The sequence below is a fragment of the Hyperoodon ampullatus genome, assembly GCF_949752795.1.
Source record: "Hyperoodon ampullatus genome assembly, chromosome: 1".
Taxonomy (NCBI): domain Eukaryota; kingdom Metazoa; phylum Chordata; class Mammalia; order Artiodactyla; family Ziphiidae; genus Hyperoodon; species Hyperoodon ampullatus.
Genome location: NC_136914.1, coordinates 114,539,960 through 114,563,255, shown reverse-complemented (window position 1 = coordinate 114,563,255; position 23,296 = coordinate 114,539,960). Strand labels below are relative to the sequence as shown.

General features: G+C 43.4%; 1 protein-coding gene across 2 annotated transcripts in view; it reads left to right on the top strand.

The window, feature by feature from the left end:
- Positions 1 to 21,523: 21,523 nt before the first annotated feature.
- LOC307056818 (zinc finger protein 33B-like) overlaps positions 21,524 to 23,296 on the top strand; it is a 50,168-nt gene continuing 48,395 nt past the window's right edge. For both annotated transcript variants that reach the window (XM_079709780.1, XM_079709779.1), the window contains exons 1-2: positions 21,524 to 21,633; positions 22,733 to 22,868. In XM_079709780.1, the coding sequence (XP_079565906.1) occupies positions 22,854 to 22,868 (15 nt within the window). In that variant the 5' untranslated portion in view covers positions 21,524 to 21,633; positions 22,733 to 22,853. The remainder of the gene's footprint in view (positions 21,634 to 22,732; positions 22,869 to 23,296) is intronic.

Here is a 23,296-nt window from a genome sequence, read left to right as displayed (position 1 = left end):
ACTAGGGTAAAGAGAGGACCAGCCCCCTACGGTGACTGTAGGGACCAGCGGGTCCTTCACGGAAAGTGCTTTCTGGGGACCCGGCCTGTGGAAAGGTCTGCTGGAGGGGCCATGGTTGTGCTAATTCATCATGTCCCTCCTCCCCATGAGGAAGCCTCCGCCTCAGTTGTCATTGTGCCTCTGACCTTGGGATGAACTCTTTTCCCAGTTGAATGGTGATGGGTGATTCCATTAGGGGTGCCCTGTCCTGGGTGGGTGAGAGCAGGGATCCCTGAGGGCGAGCAGTGGGGCCCCAGGCCGCTCAGATATGTGTGATGGGGCTAGTTGGCCTCATTCATTCTTCATATAGAGGAAAGCCACTAGGTGCAGGTACTTTTCTAGGTACAACCATCATTTAACGCATCGAGCAGACAGCAGTCCTGCCCTCCAGGGCTTCCATTCTACCGGGGGTCACACGGTCACACTAGGCATCACATCCAGGTGTGTCCTCAGGACAGTCCATGTGACTCCTTCCTGGCCTCCTCTAGATATGGATGCATCCTCCCTTACTCTGATGAGGACGGTGGACCCCTGCACCAGCTGAAAATGTGAGTGGGCTTTGATTCAAGAGGGAGGGACTCCCTTCCCCAAAGAATTGCATGGAGATGTGGGGTCTGTGGATGGGTAGGGCTGGCAGAACCCTGGATCCCACACACCTCATGGTTCGTGCTGAGGGCAGAGGTCCGAGGGCTTCTCCTGGAAAAGAGGAAAGGAGTCCAAGAGAGCTGCGGACGGGGCTGGGGTGCCATGAGGAGCATCCGGGAGGTCAGAGGTCAGAGTTCGCCCCTAAGAGAGTCCACACCCGTCCCCTCTCCATCCCAGCCCTGCCTCCACCCTCCATTCTGGGACCCAGAACACAAGGTGTGGAGAGCATCCTGGTCACTGTCTGGTGAATCGTTAGCAGTGGTGCTCAGCTGGTGCTCGGGGACCCAGTGACATGCAGGGGGCAGCTGACCCCGCCCTGTGCTGTGGGAGATGAGTGTCAGTAGCAGAAGGAGAGCCAGGCAGGGCCCCGAGAGGATGAGGCAGCATGTGGGTGCAGGAGGTAAATCTGAGGTGTTAGGAGGCCCGCAGGAAGCCTGGCCGGGAAGATAGAGCCTGTGTGTTCCCTCCTGGGTCAGATATTCATGGAGCACCTACTGTGTTCCTGAGAGGGCAGGACCAGAGCAGACACCCTGCCTGTCCTCACAGAGGTGACATCCAGTGGGGAGGGGCCGGGAGAGGGAAAGAGCAGTGTGTCAGGCTTCCCTGAAGAAGTGGAGAGGTGGTCACATGGTGGATCAAGGGCTGTCACTTCAGCAGGCTCGCTGCCAGCCCCTCCTCTGTGTCCAGGCCCCCTTTGCCAAGTCTGCCAGGTTAGATGGGACGTGGAGTAGAACTGGCCTCTGGATGGGCAGAAGCAGAAGGCACAGAGGCTCAGGTCCCCACAGGGCTGTCCTGGGGGCGCAGTGGGGAAGGAAGGCCAGGCCTCTGACTCTGCTGCCCACCTGACTGCACCATTATCCTGAGCATTTCCACCAGCCCCCAGAATTTCCCCGCCTGGAGATGCTTCTGGCTTACACAGAGCTCAGCATGCCTGGCTCAGACCTGGAGCAGCAAGCCCACCCTCTCCTGGCACAGCTGAAGCACCTGGAGCCCCCTGAGGCAGAGGGTGATGGTGAGGGGGACTCAGGGTGGGTGATGGGGGTGAGTGGGGGAGGGGAAGGGGCAGAGCCACACAGAACAGAGCTTCCCGAGGCTGGAACTGGGCCAGGAGCAATGAGGAGACTCAGATCACTGTTCCCCTGGACTGCAGTCTGGGAAGACTTCCTGGGGGTGGCATCTTGGACTGAGACTTCGTTGCTTGGCAGTGAGACGTTTCCTGTCTTTAGGAGGCACTGGAAAAGCAGTCCTATTGATGATATTTTCTCTTCTTGGGTCTATAGCACCAGCTCCAGAAGAAGCTCTGGAAACTTCTGCAGACCTAGAGCCAGCTACATCTCTACTGCCTGCTACAGCTCCAGAGCCAGAGCAAGTCCATTTTTAATATTTTTTATGACATTTACTAAATTGTTTAATCTAGATATAAAGTTCACTTAAAATAAAATTTAATAGTTTGATTATTTTAACTTGTACATGTAAATGGCAGTAAGTACATTCACAATGTTACATAACCCCCTCTAACGTCTATTCCAGAACATTTGCATCCTCTTTGTCACTGAATAATATTCCATTCTGGGAACACACCGCATTGGGTTCTCCTTTCATCTGTTGATGGACATTATGAATGTTTTCACCTTTAGGCTCTTGTGAACAGTGGTGCTCTGAATACTTGTGTACCAGCATTTGAATGTCTGTATTCACTTCTTTTGGGTATTGATGTAAGAGTGGAATTTTGGGGTTGACTGAAAACTGTATGCTTGTCCTTTGAAGACCTGCTGAAGTGTTACATATGGTGATTGTACCATTTGACAATCCCCCAGAATTATTTAGGTGTACAATTTCCATGCTTCATTTATGTTGCAATTTCCTCTCTCTCTCTCTCCCCATCTCCCCGCCTCCCTCTCCCCTCCACCTGGTCCCTCACCTTGGGGAACAAGCCTATATGTTATGAGATGCTATCTGAAGAGGTCCCCATGGCCTGGCACTGAGGGAGACCAGTAGACAGAGGAGCACCTGGGTCCTGACTCAATTGAGTCCACAGCCCCAAACCCCTGGGAGACACTGGCAGAACCCTTCAGCTGAGCCCTGTTCAATTCCTGGCCTACAGATAGTGTGAGATAATGTTTCTTGCTTAAGCCACTAAGAGTGGCTATTTTGTCACACACAGTGGATCACTCACATGGCCATCAAGCACCAGGCCCTGGCCCTGCCCTCCCTACTGTCCCCTACTGTCCTCCCAAGCTCCCACCAGCCACACTGGCCCCCTTCTGACTTCCTCTCTGGCCAAACACATTCAGCTTCTATGTTTCACACACTCGTGCCTTCTTCTAGGCTATTTCTCCCCAGATGTGTGCAGGGCTGGCTCCTTCTCGTCTCACTGCTGGGAGCAGACATGTCACCTCAATGCAGCCTTTCCAGACCCCCTCACCTAGTGGACTCCAGGACCCCGTTGTTGCACCCTGCTGTTTTTTGATATAGAACTTGCTGTTTTCTTTTGTTTCTGTATTCCTGGTTTTGTCTATTTTCCCTTCCAGAATGTGAGCTGCTAGAGGGCAGGGACCCTGGTGGTTCTTTTCATCATGGCCCCCATTTGAGGGCTCAGGGCACAGCTGGTGAATGAATAGATAAGAGGCTCCATCCCGCCACTGACAAGCTCAGATGTTAGAGATGGATGCTAATAAGAGGAGGTACAGGCCAGGTCAGGGGCAGGGGAATGTTCAGGAGCCCAGGGGACACTCTCCTGGCCCCAGTTGCTCCAGTAGAGCACACTGGACACATCATTCCCCCTGATGGGAACCACTCATACTACACACCAAGCAGGGAAACCACAGCACAAAACATACCTTTGTTTGAGAGACTTCAGGGCATCAACTTTCCTTGGGCCCCAGGGGGGCAATGTGACAGGATCCATAGGAACCAGGGGCTTTGAGAGTGACCTTGGAAGCTTCCCTCAACCTTCTCTTGTCCACACTGGCCCTGGGGTGTCCAGTTCCCTTACAAGGACTCCTCACCACAGCCAGTGCAATGGATCTGGCTCCGATTCCAAATGAGGCCCCTGATGGTCCAACAAGGTGGTCTTTGCTTCAGTCCAAGGAAGAATGATCCAGGTTTCTGTCATTGTCTTTCTTCTTTTACGTTTGTCACTGCCTCAGTGTCCACCCTTCCCCTGACCCCATGTCCTATTGTCCCTTTCTCTGATGTTAGTGTGAGTGTCAGTGTACACTTGTGTGGACTTCCACAGAAATCTACTCCACATGGTGGGGGTGTACTGGGGTCCTAGGAGCTCTAATTCCAAAGCAAGCCCTGTGGGAGGGGGCAGCCCTAGCCTAGGAGGTCCAAACTCTCCCTTCATCTCAAGACTCTGCCCCTGCCCAGTGCCCTGGGTTTTCCCTGCCCCTCTCTGGACCTCAGTTTTCCAATTGTACAATGATGGCTTAAACAAGTAGCTTCCAAACCCTGCACACAGTCTACCCAGCCTTCCACATCCCTGGATATGGTATGTCTGGAAGACATGAGCACCCTCAGGCCTCCCTCACAGGTTTTAGGCACCCCAGTGGCTCTGTGGGCCCCTCTGCCCTACAGCTAGGAAGGGGTTTCAGCCTCAACTAACCTTGTGCACTGAGGGACAAGGGACCGTTCCCCAAGAACTGATGAGGCCTTTTAAGTAGTAGAAGATGATGTGGATGTGGACCAGGCCAAAGAATGGGATCTTTAGAATATATGGGCCGTCTTCAACCCTGCATCTTCCATGGTACATACGAGGAGGTTTCTCTGAGATGGGGACTGTGGTGTCAAAGTTCACACAGTGTTTCAGTGCAAAACCAATAGTTCCCTCAATATTAGATTTCCATAATATAGCAGAAAACCCAAACAATACAGGCTCAGAGAAGAGGGAGACTTTTTCCTCTCTCATGTAAAAAGATTTATGAACTTGGACAGTCCTTCCTGACCCTCAACTGCACAGCACTGTAGTCAGCCATCATTTGTCTTTCTGTCCCATCATCTTTTAGCTAGTGTCAATCCTGAAGGCTGTCTCCTGGCCCAAAATGGCTGCTGGAGCACCAGCCTAGGCCAGACATCATGTCTTCATTTTTGAGGCAGGAGGGAGCAAAGATGAAGGACCAAAGGGTCCACACAGCTATCTCTGCCTATCTAAGCAATCCCGTAAGTTCCACATAATCGTTCTGTTCACGTGTGATTTGCTTAAGTTTGCCTGGCCACTCTGTGCTGCAAGAGAGGTTAGGAATTAGAGCATTAAAATTGGTGAACTACTGGGGCTTCCCTGGCGGTCCAGTGGTTAAGACTTTGCCTTCCTAATGCAGAGGGTGGGAGTTCGATCCCTGGTTGGGGAGCTAAGATCCCAAATGCCTTGAAGCCAAAAAACCAAAACATAAAACAGAAGCAATATTATAACGAATTCAATAAAGACTTTTTAAAAATGGTCCACATCAAAAATATCTTTTAAAAAAATTGGTGAACTACTGTCCTCAATAAAACTACGTTTGTCTTCCTCAGGAAAAAAAAGAACGAAAACTGCATGGTGATGACCCGTGCTCTTTTCCCACGCTAATCACCAGGATGAAGAATTCAAGATTGAATGTTTGTCAAATGAATTGTTCGTTAATTTCCCCAGCACAGTCTCTCCTTGGTGTTTTTTCATTCCTAGAGGAATTGGAGATGTGGTTTGTAACTAGGATATTCAAGTGGGAAAGGTTCTTTCAATTCCTAGGCAAGCAACTGGGAAGAGTTTGTTAGCTTTCATCTGCCTGTACCTTGGAATCAGCTGAGAGAAACTCCTTTTCTATTCTCTAATGAAGAGGACAGACGAGAAGGGTGGGGTCTTTGGGGGAAGCAGCATGTTCAAAAAGATGAAAATTGAGTATCTGTCTTAAAAAAAAAAGGAAAAAGAATCTCTGTGATCAAGGTAGTAGACCTAATGGACCCCTACATTTTCACCCTAGGGACCATGGGCCTCATGGTGATTATTAGTAAACGTGATGCACGCTAAATAAAACTCCACGTGGCACAATGTATTATTGACTGAAAACTGATGGAAGGAAAATAGAATTTTGAAAAAATTTGATTCCTGTAACTTGACTCAGGTCGGTTGACAGCGGATAAATTATGATCACTGAAGAAATCTTACAAAGGCAGCATCTATAGTCTGCAAATTATGATTTGGACAAGAAAACGTGTCATTTATTTTTCTTAAATTGATTTCAAGTAAAACACTTTCAGGAAATTAAAAATAGACACGGGTATGCAGACCAGGGGTCCTGAGGTCGGGAGGCGCCCCGCCCCGCCCCGCCCCCTCCCTCCCGAGGAGCGAGTGCGCAGGCGTGAGCGGAGGCAGGTGAGAGGGCTTCGCCTCTGGGACGCGGGGGCTCCTGCAGACCCACGTCCTGAGGAAAGGGAAGTTGGAGACCGAGTCGGTCCCCACACTGTGACGCTCCCGGCGGAGGAGCAGAGCAGAGACGAGTAAGTGCAGCTCCACCCGCAGCCCCTCACCGCGCGCCCCCCGGCCGCCGCCCCCCGCCTGCCCAAAGCCAGGGGCCCGACCCCTCCAGCCCCGAGGAGCGCGAGTCTCCCTCGCTCCTCCGCTCCGGGGCTGCCGCCACCGGCCGCGGCCACGAAGGCGGCCGTTGAGCGGTGGGCGCCCCGGGCGCTCGCAGCCCTCCCTCCTCGGCGCCCCTCGGGCCTCCTCGCGGCGGGGCTGTCCCCACGCGCCCGGAGGGGCTGGCCTCTGGGTCTGCGGACGCCGGACTCGGCCCCGTCGCCGCGGGCCCGCGGGGCCTGGACGGGGAGGTGCCACAGAGGAGCCCGAAGACGGGGCCGCGGGGCGGGCGTCTCGGGCACGGTGGGTCCGGAGGGGTGCAAGGGCCTCTGCCCTCGGGATGCGCGCGGGTGATGGGCGCGCGCACAGCTCGGGGATCCTGGACCCCAGGTCGCCAGGAGCGGTGTTCAGACGGGGGCCTCTGTGCCCTTTCCTGAAGCCCTCAGGAGGGTCAGCTCCAAAAGGCTGAAGGTTCGCGTTCAGCGTTTTCACCCTTGATTAACTGAAATGACTCGTAACTGACTCGCAGAGCGCTCTCTGGAGGGTGTGTGACATAGTAACATCTAACCAAAGTTTGAAATAAGGAAATTCTGTGCTTTTTATATTTTTGCGTATGGAGGACTTTTTGAATAGTTTATGTTTTTCTTGTTTGTGTTACTCTTTTCCAGCAACAGGTTGTTGCGAAGCAGCGTTACTCTAAGTTAAATGAGCGTTTAAAATTTCATTTTTCAGTAGTTATCATAGGCGCTCAAATATTTGAAAATTCTAGCTACTTTCGGGCTTGGTTGGGGTTTTTTTTTGTTTTTCTGGGGGGTTTTTGGTAAATTTTGCATGAAGAAAGGAAGACTTCCGAAGCAGGGGAAATGTTTATTTCGTGACATTCTGCTGTGCACTATTGCAATTTTGAATGTCTAATCGCAGGTGAATCTCAGATTGTCTCCAGCAAATGTGTATTTTGTTTGAGAATAGTTTGTTGTTTTGTTCTGTGGGTTTTTGTGTGCTATTTTCTTGGTACAAATCTGCCTAGTTAGCAGGCCTCAAATCATCACAGAATGTACTTAAAACTAGTGATTGGTGCAAGAGTATTCCTAGGATAAAGTTTGAAATTATAACTCTTATCACGTCCCCGCAATGTAAACATAGGCCACATCACCTGAGACTACAGCCTTGGCTCAATTAGTAGAAATTAAAACTTTAAGAGAGAGGGGAAAAAAAAGAAAGGAATGAGGGCTTTTTTTTTTTTTTTTTTTTTTTTTTTTTTGCGGTACGCGGGTCTCTCACTGTTGTGGCCTCTCCGCTCCGGACACGCAGGCTCAGCAGCCATGGCTCACGGGGCCAGCCGCTCGGCGGCATGTGGGATTGTCCCGGACCGGGGCACAAACCCGTGTCCCCTGCATCGGCAGGCGGACTCTCAACCACTGCGCCACCAGGGAAGCCCCACGGAACGAGGCTTTTTTAAACTCAAGCAGACACACTGTGAGATCTCCGTGTCTATCTGGATGTATGTATGTCTGTGTGTCCAAGATATGAAGTTTTGTCCCTTTTTTTAAATGTTTATTTATTTGACTGCAACGGGTCTTCGTTACGGCTTGCGGGATCTTTTAGTTGAGGCATGTGGGATCTAGTTCCTTGACCAGGGATCGAACCCAAGCCCCCTGCATTGGGAGCGCAGGGTCTTAACCACTGGACCACCAGGGAAGTCCCTATTTGTGAGTTGACTTTTATAAATGGTGTTGGTAGGGTCCAGCCTTGTTCCTCTGCACGTTTGTATCACATTCTCCCTGCACCTTTTGTGGAAAAGACTGTCTTTTCCCCCTGAATAATCTTGCTGTTCTTGTCAAAAATCATTTGACCATATATGTGAGGGTTTCTTTCTGGGCTCTGAATTCTTTTCCATTGATGTATAATTCTGTCTTTATGCCAGTATGAAACTGTTTTGATTCTTGTAGCTTTGCAGTAAGTTTTGAAATCAGGGAGTGTGCATCCTCCCACATTGTTTTTCTTGCTCAGAAGTGTTTGGCTCTTTGGGGGTCTATTCAGTGTAAAGTGAAGTTTAGGATGGGGTTTTCCATTTAGGATGGGGTTTTGATAGAGATTGCATTGGAATTGTAAATTACAATGGGTACTTTTGAGATGTTAGCAGTCATAAGTCTTCCAGTCCGTGAAAATGGGATTTGTGTCATTTAGTCTCTTTCACAAAGTTTGGCAATTTTCCTTGTGTAAATCTTCACCTCCTTGGTTACGTTAATTACTAAGTCGTTTACTCTTTCTGATGCAATTGTAAATAAAATTGTTTTCTTAGTTTCCTTTTCAGATTGATCATGTTAGTGTATAGAAATAAATGATTTTTAATGTTGACTTTGTATCCTGATACTGTGCTGAATTTATTTATTAGTTTGGACATTATTTTTGTGACGTCCTTAGGATTTGTATGCATGAGATCATGTCATGTGAGAACAGAGATAATTCTGCTTCCTCCTTTCAAATCACTGGATGTCAGTGATTTATTCATTAACTTATTTATTGATCTGTCTTTCCTAACTGCTATGGCTAAAACTACCAGTACTATGTTGCATAGAAGTGGTAAAACCCAGCATTCTTACATGCTTCCTGATCTCAGAGGGAAAGTTTTCAGTCTTTCACCATTGAGTGTGATGTTGGCTGTGGTTTTACATATACGGCTTGAATTCTGTCATGGTAATTTTCTTCAAACCTAGTTTGTTGAGTAGTTTTCATCATGCAGAGGTGTTTAATTTTTTCAATTGCTTTTTCTACCTTGAGATGGTCATGTTTTTTCCCCTTCATTCCATTACACCAATGCATTTTCCTAGGTTGAAACATTCTTGCATTTCGGGAATAAATCCCACTTGTTTATGGTATAGAATTCTTATTATGTAGATAGATATAAATAATTATTATATAAATAAATATATATGCGCTCCCAACCTCAGCTCAGGCTTCCCGAGCCCTGGTAGGGTGGCAGGTGATGGCCAGGACACAGCACTGAATCACGTAAGTTTATGCCTCCAGTTAGTCATGATTATCGTTATTATTAATCCATGACTGTTGTTTCACACAGTCGAGGACTGTCTGACTGAGACCTGCTTTCCCCCATCTCCTGCTTCCGTGTCTCTCACACTCCGCTCCTTCCTTCTGGGACTCACTCACTTCTTCCTTAAATACATCGTTCCTCACTTTCAGTGAGAGCCTGAGAGAGGCAAACTCTCTTAGTCCTTTTTATCTGAAAATGTTCATATTTTGCTTCTATTCTTGAGTGATAGTTTAGGGAGAAAAATATACGGATGTTTCTGTGATGCTTCCCTTGACATGAAGATGTCTTTGCTTTGTGTTCCTCCCTGAATTGTGACTGCTGACTGGGCTGCTGTTTGGTTTCACTGTGGTCTGCCTTCCCTGCTCTGTGATAAAGTCTTCAATTATCTTTAGTATTCTACAGTCCATTACTGTAGGGTGAGGTTCAAGTTTGTTTTTATTTTTCCTGCTCAGGACTGGAATCTGAAAATCCATGCTTTACAGTAATTCTAAAAGTCTTCAAATCCTGTGTCTTTAACACTCCTCCCATTTCTCATCGTAAAATCCCAGGGAATATTAAACTCTTTCTTTCTACACTTCATCTGTCTCACTGTATTTGCCCTTTTTTAAATTTTCCATTAGTTTATCTCTGTGCAACATTCGGGTTCACTAATTCTCTCTTCAATCCCGGTTAACTTGCTGTCTAATCCACCCAGTAGTGTTCTTATTTCCATGGCAGTGTTTTTTTAGTTTTAGAATTTTTTTTATCTTGTTTTGTTTTTCTAATTTTCCTGGTAATTTTTTTCATGGTGTGTTATTCACTTATGATTCCAATGCAAACTTCTGGGTCTTTAACCAATTTACAGTAATTTCTTTTATAGTTTTATCAAATTACCTATTTCATGAAGGTGTTGGGGTTCTAATCCTCCCATTTGTGGTGTCTGCTTACTGTTGTTCATGGTGAGATCAGGGCATGTTTTGGTGATAGCGATTCTTTCTGGCTTTGGGGTTTTGACGTATACATGTTTCTTTTTCATGTTAAGGACATTTCTAACTATTGCCATTTTTGTTGTGTTATTTTGGTTTTTAATTAGAAAAGGATATTGAATTTTCTTAAGTGCATTTTCAGGCCCTGTGGAGGTGAACATATAGAATTCTTCTTAAATATCAATTCTTTCATGTTCCCCCTGACACAAAGACTTCACTTACCACCCTAGTTAAAACAAAACATCCCCCACTCCCCACCTCCAGCCTCTTCCTCTGTTTACTTATATCCATAGCACTTACAATCAGACACTGGCTGCTTGAATCACAGGCTGTCTTATTCCGTTTGGGCTGCTGTAACAAATACCACAGACTGGGTGGCATATAAACAACAGAAATTTATTTCTCAGAGTTTTAGATGCTGAGAAATCCAAGATCAAGTCACCTACAGATTCTGTGTCTGCTGAGGGCCCACTTTCTGGTTCATAGGTGGTCCTTTTTTTGCTGGGTCCTCACATATCAGAAGTGGAAAGGGGACTCTTTCTGGCCTCTTTTACGAGGGCACTCATCCCATTCATGTGGGCGCTGCCTTCTGACCTCATCACTTCCCACAGGCCCCACCTCCTAACATCATCACCTTCTGAGGCTAAGATTCCAACATATGAATGTGAGGGACATAAATATCCAGTCCACAGCACAGGCCTAGTGATTTTCCCCTCAGGAGGATCTCTTTCTTGCTCACCTAGAGCCCAGACAGTAAAGCTTCCTCAGTGAGTAGAATGTTTTCTAGTCACCCTTCTGTTAGGGGCACAGTCCACCAACAGACCTGGCTTTCTGTGTGTGTCCATCCCTGATCCCTGCCTCCTCTCCCACCAAAAGGGAGTGAAACTCAGCCCCTCACCTGTCTCCGTGGACCAGTAGCAGGAACTTCACCCTGACAGCTGAAACGTTGGGTTACAAACTTTTACCCGGTTTTCCCTTCTCTCTTCACTCCCAGGGCCTTTCCCTTTCTCTCTTACGAGCTGGGCCAGGCCATCCCTTGTGTTTGCTCTACATCTTGCCTGGACCAGGAACTGCCACATCCCTATCAGTTGCAATCTACCTTGTTAACAATGGGAACATGTCTAGGCCTTGAGCAGAAAATAGCCTTTTGTGGGGTTTTTTTGTAATGTAGTTTTAAAAAATGTAATGTAGTTTTTTTCTGTATGTAAAAAATTAATTCCATTCTCCATTGTTTTCTCTTGAAGTACCGTTTTAAAAATAAAATATATTTAGGAATTCTGGGAAGTTGGTGTGATCATGGAAGCATAGTTTTTATGTTCCAGAATCTGCATATAAACACAGAGTATAAGACATTAAAACCGAAACCCATGGGCAAGATTTACAACGAGACTAGATGACAAGGTATCCCCCTGTTACTGCAAAATACAACTGGGTGGACAACAGCCATTAGACCTGCTCAACATCACCCTAAGTGTGGGGAAAGCAGAAAGAAGCAACCGTGTAGCTGGACACATGGGGGCCCTGCGCATGCTCAGTACAGAGGCAGAGCGAACCTGCCCGCGCCCGGTCCCAGGAGAGCCCCACGCATGCGCGGTGCAGGGACCAAAGGAGGAACCACAGCAGAGCTTTGAGCTTGCGCTACGCAAGAGCCTGGCCAGGAGCTGCAGCTGAGACTGGGAGAAACTTGGTTTACTCCACCAGTTAGTGAGGCAGAGGTCTAAGGTATGGCATGAATGTCTTTGAATTCTCACACTGAGCCTCCAGGGCTCCTTTGGGACTGGATTATGCATGCACAGCAACTGTTGGGAGCGCTATCAAAGTAAGTAGGATGGGAACAGTAAAGACAAAGGACAGAGAAGCTCCAGCTCCGTGCTTGGACCAGAGTGAGGTGAGAAAGGCACTGGCCTCGGGCACAAAATTTCAGGGGCACCAACAACTCAGTAGTCAAGATAAATAAGACTTTAATGCAATAATTATTCAAAAACTAAATTCAGTGTCAAAAAGTCCTTGATGAACAAAATATCAAACTTTGAAATAAAGACAGAATCATTAAAAGTCCCATATTGAATCATTTTGGAGCTGGAGGCAAAAAGAAAAGTCAGTAATACTGACCCTGTCTTCATTACAGCGTTTCAGGAGAGTGTTCCAGGAGCCCTCCTTGACGAATCTACTGAAGAACCAGCTTCAGAAACCACAATAACTAAAGAGACATTGCAATAAGGATTAGTGTGAACAGTAAATGTATAGTTACTTCTAGAATTAAGATTAAATGCGGGTTAAAGAGAAGAGGTTATACTATGTAATTGATACAGGTTTGAGTCCTTGGACTCTACTCACAGAAATTGATGAGGCCGGAGGAGGAATCCAGGCAAGCCTTTATTGGGACTAGTGCTGCAGCACAAGGGAGTGAAAACAAGTAACAGGTGCCCTTGTTCACTCTTCCAGAGGGGCAGGCTACTTCCTTAAATGGAGTGAGGGTGGGGGCAGGACTAGTGGGTCGGACTGAGGTGTGGCTTAGGTGGCCTGCCCACCCCCTTGGTGGTGCTGTGTGCAGGGATCATGTGCAGTGCCCTGCTTTTGTTCCTGGCACCTCAGAAGCAGCAGTTGGTTTGTGGCCCTTAGTATCTTACTGTTCCTAATTGCCCCCAACTGGCATGCATGCAGCTATTTTCAGTCCCTTATAGTTGCATACTATTCAGTTGCTGGAGGAGACATTTGCCCAGGTACAAGTACACGCCTACAGGTAGAGGATCCCAGGTCCCAGACTATCTCAATGGCTTTATGTTCTGAGAATTTAGATATGGTACAAACAAAAAATGGCGAAGGGAAGGAGAGAATTTCATGCAAAAAAAATTTTAACTCTTTTCAGAAGTCACAGCTTGTTCTGATATTGTATTGTTCCTAGGATATCAAAGGTTTTTTTTTTTTTGAGGTATAGTTGACATATAATGTTATGTTAGTTTCAGCTGTACAACGTAAGGATTCATTATTTGTATATATTGTGAAATAATCACCATGGTAGGTCTAGCTGAGATCTGTCAAGATACATAGGTACAAAAATTTTTTTTCTTTTATGAGAATTTTTAAGGTTTACTTTCTTAGCAATTTTCACATATGCAATATAATATTATTAACTATGGTCACCATGCTGTTTCTTACATCTCCATGACTTATTTATATTATAGCTGAAAGTTAGTACCTTTTCACCTTCACCCATTTCACCCCACCCACCTCTTGTCTCTGCAACACCAATCTGTTCTCTGTATCTAAGATTTTTGTTTTAAAGATTCCACATATAAATGAGATCATGCAGTATTTCTTTTTCTCTGTGTTATTTCACTTAGGATAGTGCCCTCAAGATTCTTCCATGTTGTCACATGGCAAGATTTCATTCTTTTATTTGGCTGAATAATATTCCATTGTATATCTGTACAACAGTTTCTTTATCCATTCATCCATCATTGGACACTTGTGTTGTTTCATATCTTGCCTATTGTAAATAATGCTGCAGTGAGCATAGAGATGCATATATCTTTTCAAATTACTGTTTTCCTTGTATCAGAAGAGGGATTGCTGGGTCAAATGGTAGTTCCACTTTTAGTTTTTTGAGGAAACTCCATACTTTTTTCCACAGTGACTGCACCAGTTTACATTCCCAGCAATAGTGCAGAAGGGTTGCCTTGTCTCAAAATCCTCTCCAGCACCTGTAATTTCTTGTCTGTTTTGATAATAGTCATTCTGATAGGTGTAAGGTGACATTTCATTGTAGTTTTGATTAGCATTTCCCTGGTAATTAGTGATGCTCAGCATTTTTCATACCTGTTGGCCACCTGTATTATCTTTTTTTTTTTTTTTTTTTTTTTTTTTTGTGGTACGCGGGCCTCTCACTGTTGTGGCCTCTCCCGTTGCGGAGCACAGGCTCCGGACGCGCAGGCTCAGCAGCCATGGCTCACGGGCCCAGCCGCTCCGCGGCATATGGGATTCTCCCAGACCGGGGCACGAACCCGTATCCCCTGCATCGGCAGGCGGACTCTCAACCACTGCGCCACCAGGGAGGCCCCCACCTGTATTATCTTTTTTGGAAAAATGTTTATTCAGTTCTTCGGTCCATTTTTTAAATCAGAGTGCTTGTTTGTTTGTTATTGAGTGGTATGAGTTCTTTATATATTTTGGATATTAACCACTTATCAGATACATGAATTGCATATATTTTCTCCCAGTTGGGATAGGCCTTTTCATTTTGTTGATGGTTTTCTTTGTCATGCAGAAGCTTTTTAGTTTGATGTAGTCCTACTTGTTTATTTTTGCTTTTGTTTCCTTTGCTTTTGGAGTCAGATCCAAAAAAATCATCACCAAGACTGAGTTCAAGGAGCTTACTGCCTATTTTTTTCTGGGAGCTTTGTGGTTTCAGATCTTACATTAAAGGCTTTCATTCATTCTGAGTTAATTTTTGTGTATGTTTAAAGATAGTGGTCCAGTTTCATTCCAGTACATGTAGCTATCCAGTTTTCCCATCACCATTTACTGAAGAGGTGGTCCTTTCCCCATTGTATATTTTTAGTCATTTGTCATAAACTAGCTTAACATATATGCATGGGTTGATTTCTGTGTTCTCTATTTTGTTCCACTCATCTATGTGTGTGTGTTTTTATGCCAATACCATACAGTTTTGATAACTATAGCTTTGTAATATAGTTTGAAATTAGGGAGTGTGTTGCCCCCAACTTTGTTTTTTCTCAAGATTTCTTTGGCTATTGGGTGTGTTTTATGGTTCCATGTAAATTTTAGGATTTTTTTGTTCTATTTCTGTGAAAATGCCATTGGAATTTTGATAAGGATTGCATTAAATCTGTAGATTGCTTTGGGTAGCATGGGCGTTTAACAATATTGATTCTCCAATCCATGATGATGCAATGTCTTGCCGCTTAGTTCTGCCTTTTTCAAATTCTTTCATTAATGTCTTATATGGTATTATGGATATTGTTAATCTGAACTTATGTGTGCGTCATTTGAGGTGAAACAAATAACTAATTGGATATTCTAATTCAATTATTTCCCATGTCCTTGAGAATGAGATTTTCCAGTGTGGAAGAAAGGAGATACAGATGTCACAGAAGAGGTTAAGTAAAACCTTACAGTTCTCAGTTTGAATTGGATGTATCTGCATAAACTATGAGAATATTTTTTCATATATGTAATTACGTGTCTAGGACTTTATCCATTTCTTCTAGGCTATCCAACACACTGGCATATAATTGTTCATAGTAGTCTCTTACGCTTCTCTGTATTTCTGTAATGTCAGTTACTTCATTTTTGATTTCATTTATGAGTCCTCTCTCTTTTTTTCTTAGTGAGTCTAGCTAAAGGTTTGTCAGTTTTGTTTATGTTTTCAAAATAAACTTAGATTTTTGAAATCTAAGGTTTGTTTTCTTCTATTTTTTGTGGTCTCTCATTTGTTTCAGCTCTGACTTTTGTTATTTCTTTCCTTCTGCTAACTTCGGGCTTAGTGTCTTCCTCTTTTTCTAGTTCCTTGAGATGTAAAGTTAGGTGGTTTGCTTGAACTCTTTCTAAATTCATAATATATGCATTTATTGCTGTAAAATTCCCTCTCAGAACTGGTTTTGAAGCATCCCAGAGGTTTTGTTTTTCGGGTTTTTTTTTTTTTTTTTTTGGCGGTACGCGGGCCTCTCACTGTTGTGGCCTCTCCCGTTGCGGAGCACAGGCTCCGGACGCGCAGGCTCAGCTGCCATGGCTCACAGGCCCAGCCGCTCCGCGGCATGTGGGATCTTCCCAGACCGGGCCATGAACCCGCGTCCCCTGCATCGGCAGGCGGACTCTCAACCACTGCGCCACCAGGGAAGCCCCATCCCAGAGGTTTTGGTTTGTTGTGTTTCCATTTCATTTGTTTCAATATATTTTTTGATTTCCGTTTGCTTTTTTTAATCCATTGGTTGGTCAGAGTGTGCTGTTTAATTCAATTTATTTTTAGATTTTGCAGCTTTCTTCTTGTTGCTGATTCCTAGCTTCATACCATTGTGGTAAAAAAAAATACTTGATACGATTTCAGTATTCTTAAATGTGTTAAGACTTGTTATGTGGCCTTTCATATGATCTCTTGTGGAGAAAATCTGTGTGCACTTGAGAAGAATATGTATTCTGCTGTTGAATGGAATGTTCTATAAATATCTGTTAAGTTCTTTTGGTCTAATGTATGGTTCAAGTCCAACTTTTCATCTTTATTATCTGTCTAGATGATCTAGCCTTGTTGAAAACAGGGTATTGAAGTCCCCTACTATTATTGCATTGTTATGTATTTCTTCCTTCAGATCTGTTAGTATTTGCTTAATATATTTAGGTGTTCTGATGTTGGGTGCATATATATTTGCAATTGTATCTTCTTGGTGAATTGACCCCTTTATCATTATGTAATTACCTTCTTTGCCTTGTTACCATTTTTGGCTTGTATGGCTATCCCTGCTTTCTTTTGCTCTCAACCTGCACAGAATTTATCTTTCCATTCCTTCACTTTGAGACCATATGTCCTTAAAGCTGATGTGAGTCTTTTGTAGGCTGCATATAACTGGGTCTTGTTTTTCTTATCAATCCAGCCACTCTGCCTTTTGATTGGTGAAATCAATTCATCTACATTTAGAGCTATTATTGGTATGTAAGGAATTACTGAAATCATCTTATTAATTGCTTTCTGCTTGTTTTGTATTTCCACATATTCTTTTCCCCTATTCTTGCCTACCTTTGTAAATTTGTGATTTTCTGTGGTGGTATCCTCTGTTTCCCATTTCTTCTTTTCTTTTGTGAATTTATTCTAGGTTTTTACATTGTGGTTAACATGAGGCTCACATGAAATATCTCATAGATAATAAAGTCCATTTATAGCTGATAGTAACTTAACTTTGCCTACAAAAGCTTCATACTTTTACTCCCCCTTTTATATTTTTGATATCACTTTTTACCTCTTTATATTATATATTCATTAGCACATAATAGCTATAATTATTTTTCATACTCCTTTCTTTAAGCTTTATACTTTAGGTAAGTGGTTAACACACCATTCTTTTATAGAATTAGAGTTTTCTAAGTCTAATTGTATATTTATTTTCACCAATGTGTGTATACTTCACGTTTTCATGTTTCTGGTTAGTGTCTTTTCATTTCAGCTTGAAGAACTTCTTTCAGCAATTCTTCTAGGCATGTCTAGTGGTGATGAAACCCCTCAGCTTTCATTTGTCTGGGAAAGTATTTCTCCTTCATATCTGAAGCATAACTTTGCTGGTTAGAATTCTTGGCTGGAGTATTTTTTCTTTCAATCCTGTGAATACAACATTCCATTCTCTCCTGGTCTATAGAATTTCTACTGAGAAATTTGCTGGTAGCCTAATGGGGGTTCCTGGATAGGTTTGAATCTTTTTTTTTCCTCTGGCTGCTATTTGCATTCTCTCTTTATCTTTGAATTTGACAGTTTCATTATAATGTGTCTTGGAGAAGATCTTTCTGAATTGAGAGAATAGTGTGAACTATTAGCTCATGGTCTTGTATGTCCATATCTCTCCCCAGGTTTGGGAAGTTCTCAGCTATTATTTCTTTAAACTTTCATGCCCCTTTTCCCTCTCTTTTCCTTCTGGAACCCAAGTTATTCTGATACTTGTACATTTGTAGAGTCCCATCAATAATGTAGGCTTACTTCATTTTTTTCCTTTTGTCTCTTGTGATTGGGTTATTTCAAAGTTCCTATTATGTAGCTCACTTAGGCTATCTTACATTTGATCTGCTCTGATGTAGATACTCTCTATTGCATTTTCATTTTATTCATTAACTTCTTCAGCTCCAGAATTTCTGTTTTGTTTTCTTAAAGATTTCTATCTCTGTGGTAAATATTTCATTTGGTTATGATTTTTTTTTCTGATATCATTGGATTGGCTTTCTGAGTTTTCTTGGAGCTTTTTGAGTTTATTCAAAACAGCTCTTTTGAGTTCTTTGTCAGCTCAATCACAAAATTCTTTGCTTTTGAGCCTGGTGTTTGGAGAATTATTGCTATCTTTTGGTGATGACATGTTTCCTTGATTTTTCATGTTCCTTGTAGTTTTGCATTGCTGCTTTCACATTTGAAGTAGCAGACACCTTCTAAATTCTTTACTATTTGTCTTCAGGTGGGTTATACTGTACCTTTGAGCTCAGAGTTTTTTTATATATCAGGGATTTTTTTTCCCCTGCCTTTGTATGGTTACATCTTCTCCACTCTTCTTACCCTCTTGTGGAAGGATTCTTAAGTTTTTATGTCTCTTCTGAATTTTATCAGTCACCAAGCTGGCTACTACAAACCTCTTTTTTCTAGAAGATGGCACTATACGTCAAGTTTGTGGTTTTTTCCTTGCTCAAAGATCCTGGTCTTGGGACTTCCCTGGTGGCGCAGTGATTAAGAATCCGCTTGCCAGTGCAGGGGACATGGGTTCAATCTGGGAAGATCCCACATGCCACAGAGCAGCTAAGCCTGTGTGCCACAACTGCTGAGCCTGCACTCTAGAGCCTGTGAGCCACAACTACTGAGCCCGCATGCCGCAATTACTGAAGCCCATGTGCCTAGAGCCCATGTTCTGCAACAAGAGAAGCCACTGCAATAAGAAGCCCACGCACCGCAACAAAGAGTAGCCCCTGCTCTCCACAACTAGAGAAAGCCCATGCACAGCAATGAAGACCCAACTCAGCCAAAAAATTTAAAAAAAAAAAATAAAAGATCCTGGTCTGTTTTCCTGATAGCGCTCTGTTTACTGGACTTACTTTTGCCATTGTTCTTGGGAGCACGCACAAGGAGCTGGCTGCAGAGTGGTGGGAAGTGTGTTTTAGCACTTGAGGCATTGGTGGTGCCTGTGGACCCAGTGGGGAGATCCTCACTGAGCTACACCCACAAGCTCACGGGTGGACTTCCTGCTGAAATCTTTTTTTTTTTTTTTGCGGTGCGTGGGCCTCTCACTGTTGTGGCCTCTCCCATTGCGGAGCACAGGCTCCAGATGCGCAGGCTCAGTGGCCATGGCTCACGGGCCCAGCCTCTCCGCGGCATGTGGGATCTTCCCAGACCGGGGCACAAACCCATGTCCCCTGCATCAGCAGGGGGACTCTCAACCACTGCGCCACCAGGGAAGCCCCTGCTGAAATCTTGAGCACAGTCACAGGAACCACATCCATTAATGCCCTTTGATATTCTTATTTGGCTCTTTCCTGATATAATCCCTTCCCCCAGTCATGGAGTTCCTACTGGGATTTTTTTTGAGATTGCTATGAATTTGTACATCAGCATGGAGAGAACTGATATTTTTATGACATTGAGACTTCCTATCCAGGAATTTGTTATACCCCTCATTATACTTTATAGTTTTTGTAAAGATTTTTGTATTTTTCATGTTTTATTAGGTATACCTTTAAAATAATTTAATTTTCTGAAATTTTTTATATTGAACTTGTATCGAATTTCTAAAACTCTTATTTTGGATACTTTTATTTGAATTTTCTGTGTATATGATTGTTTTACTATATTACTCTAAGAACTTTAGAAAAATGCTGAATAAAGTTGGAGATAGCAGGCATCCTTATTTTTGTCCTACTTTTAAGTTGAACACTGTCCATATTAAGTGTAATATTTGTTGTAGGTATTTGTAAAAATACTTTTTCAAAAAGGCAAACTTATAGGCATGAAGAATACATAGTGGTTGGCAGAAGTTAAGAGTGCTGAGAGGTTTTTATTTCAAAAGGGTATGAAGCAGTTTGGGGGGGCAGTAATGAAACAGTTCTGTATTTTGACTGAAGTGGTGGTTACACAGATCTATGCACGTGTCAGAACTCATAAAACTGTACCAGCTAAAATGAACTTCTGTGTATATATATAAATTTTAAATTAAAAAATTTAAATCTCAGTAAATGATATCTTATGTTTTTACATAAACATTTACATTTCTTTCAATTCTCATAATCAACTTTTTCAAACGCATATTATTCATTTGAATTTTCTTTTTTTATTATATTGCTGCTTAGCTCTGTAGCCCATTTTAAGTTTTTTCTTTCTATTGATTTAAAGATCTTACTAAGTAATACATCTTTTCTTTTATATAGTAAAAATATAATTTCCTAGCTTCTTTGCTTTTAACATCTTTTAAAAACTAGAACTGAGTTGTTTGCTATTTTTTATAATAAAATGTACCACATTAAATTTATGGGTTTCTTTGTGTCACAACTTCTCATCTCAATTTATTTTCTTTTACTAACTTAGTGGTTTACTTTAAACATTTCAAACCTTGAATCCATGTGAACTGAATCACATGTGATCTGTGGATATAAACATTATTCCCAATTGTTGGGAATGACTTGATGCTTGGAATACTTCATTCTTTCCCTCATTGTTTTGAAATGCTACGTTTATTATACTACATTTAAAAAACATTCTTAATCATGGACGTTGTATTATCATGAAGCAGGGGCCAAACTATTTTAATAATTGAGCAACTATTATACGTATTGATATTTCTTAGGCAATTTTCTCCTTTTTGAAATGCTTTCTGGCTGTTAATTTAGATTTATTTTTATTCCAGATGAAGTTGAGAATGCTTTTGTAAAGTACACAATACTTTAAAAAGTCAAGGAGAAAAAAGTACATGCAAAAATTTGTTGAGATTCTTATTCGAATTTTGTCCAAAATTTTTGAATCTTTTATGAAAGGGTATATCTCCCTTTATTCAAGTAATTTTAATGTCACAAATGAAAGAATGTTTATATAAATGACTGTTTTCTTTTGGATTGTGTCTTATTTATCTACAATTTTCATTTATTGCTTTCATGATTTTACACTGGCTTTCTTGTCCGCCCCTCCTCCGGTTTTTAATTCCTGAACAAATCGCTGAGGATGGCGCATATTATTCTTTTATTAATGGGGTCTATTTCCCAGTATTAAAAAAAAGTGAAATTGACATACAGGTTCCGTTTCCTTTACAGCTCTGTGTGTAAATTAGCATTCTGGCTGCACAGAGAACTCAGCTGTAATCCGTAACTTTTGGGGGAGTCCCTGACCGGCTTAAAGTTTAGGGAACTTAAAGCTCCAAACTTCCCACTGCCAGGTAAAGCCGGCTGCACTCTCAGCCAATCCCGAACCGCCAGTCGCGGAGGCTCAAGGGAAACAGGCTCAAGTTCTGACGTTCGGCGCAGACTGTCTGGCCCTGCGTGCGGGCCATCTGCGCATGCCTAGAGCCACCTTTGTGCACTTCCGCCTCTGTGCACTGCAGCCTTTCTGTTTTCCTCAGGCCTTGCGTGGGAAGCGGTTCCGGGGCTGGCGAGTCTGTGCGCTCTTCTAGGGCCAGTGCTACACGACGAGGGAGAGGCGGGTGAGCCCGGGAGGGTTGGGTGAGGGCCGACGGGAGCCCTCGGTTTGGAGGGCGGGGGGGGGGGGGGGGAGAAGGTCGGTGCCCGGTGGTGGGGAGGAGCTCCGCGGACCCCCGGGACGGCGGGAAGCTGGCGTCTCAGTCAGGGAAAGGAGCCAAAGCCCCTCCTTGACTAGCCCCAGCACTGAGCGGGCGCGGCTGTCTGAGAGGTCCCCTTTTTGAGGGCGCAGGAGGAGGGTTTAATAGGCATGCGTGACGGGTGCAGCGAGCCCCCCGGGGTAGGTGGGCGGTGCTGCGGGGAGAGCGCGCGAGGCTGAGTAATACAATAGTTAGCTTTGTACACATACCCATGCCCGTGGTTCTCCATTTATGCTTTTTGGATTCCGAACTGCTCTTCAGTCATGTCCATCACTTCATCTTGATATACGTTGTCTCTCTGTTCTGCCTGCCCTAGCGTTCAGGAAGGATCTTCAAGAATTTTCCGGTTTTTGTATCATGTTATAGAATTTCTTTTTTGTTTGTTTGTTTCTGAAGATTAGTGCCTTGTTCAGATCAGTTAGTGGCGAAGACTAAAAGATCCGACTCCTAAGCCAGTACTGTTTACTTTTCCATATAACTAAAAGCAAGTTTTTTATGAAAGATCCTTTTGAGAAACAGCAACAAAGATAAATTAAAACACGGGTCTTTCCTTAAAGCACTGATTTTTATAGCTTTCTGTGGAGTCAGTAACCATAGGTTTAGTAATATCAGTGGGGAAATTGATAAACAGCTTAGTTTTGAGTTTTATTATTTTTCTTTACTCTTGAGTGTTTTTTTTTATAACAGCAGCTTTGGTGAAGAGTTAATTTTACTTCATAATGTGTTTTTTAATTCGTTTTAACCAATTTTATCATTTAAACTTTTTTTGTGAACACCAGGGGAGATTTAAACTGTTAAAATATCCTTAGAAGGTAAATACCTAACTCTGAACAACTTTATACCCAAGAGCTACCTGACTATATTAGAGTCATATTAGGTAGGTGGTCTTCCACCATCTGTCTCTCTGACTCTTCTAAAGGTCAAAGGGACATTGAGGTTTTTCCTTATCTAGTGGTGTGTTTAGCTTTATAGGGAAGGAGAATTCAGGAGCTGCCACACAGGCCAGATCTTTCATGATCCCAGTCCTCCTCTTCTAACCCAGCGTATCTTGAGAGTTGTCTACATTTTTCCAAGAACAGCAGAAAATGAATAAATCCCAGGTAAGTTTGTTCATTCATTCCTTTATTTAACAGTGGATTTTGTGAGATTTGTAAGAGTCCATATGTTAAGATGGAAAATTAGTTATAGATAAAAATCAAACTTAATAGAAAATATAAAGTTCACAGTTCTGCAGGACCAAATTGGCTTACAGATACATACTGATCATTATATAATGTATAGTTTCTAAGTTAATTTCTAAGTTGACCTGCAGATACGTTTCTGATGACCATGGCAGAAAGGGAGACACTGTATCTTGGATACAGACAGTTTCCTTTCAAGACATAAAGACATATTTTATTACTGGAAGATATCCTTCTTGGTGTTAACGTAGGGACACATAGTGAGTCACCTTCCAGGGACTCACATAGTGAGTAACCTTCCCTGAAATGAGTGCCTCGAACCATTCCTTACTGGGAGTAAAAGGGTC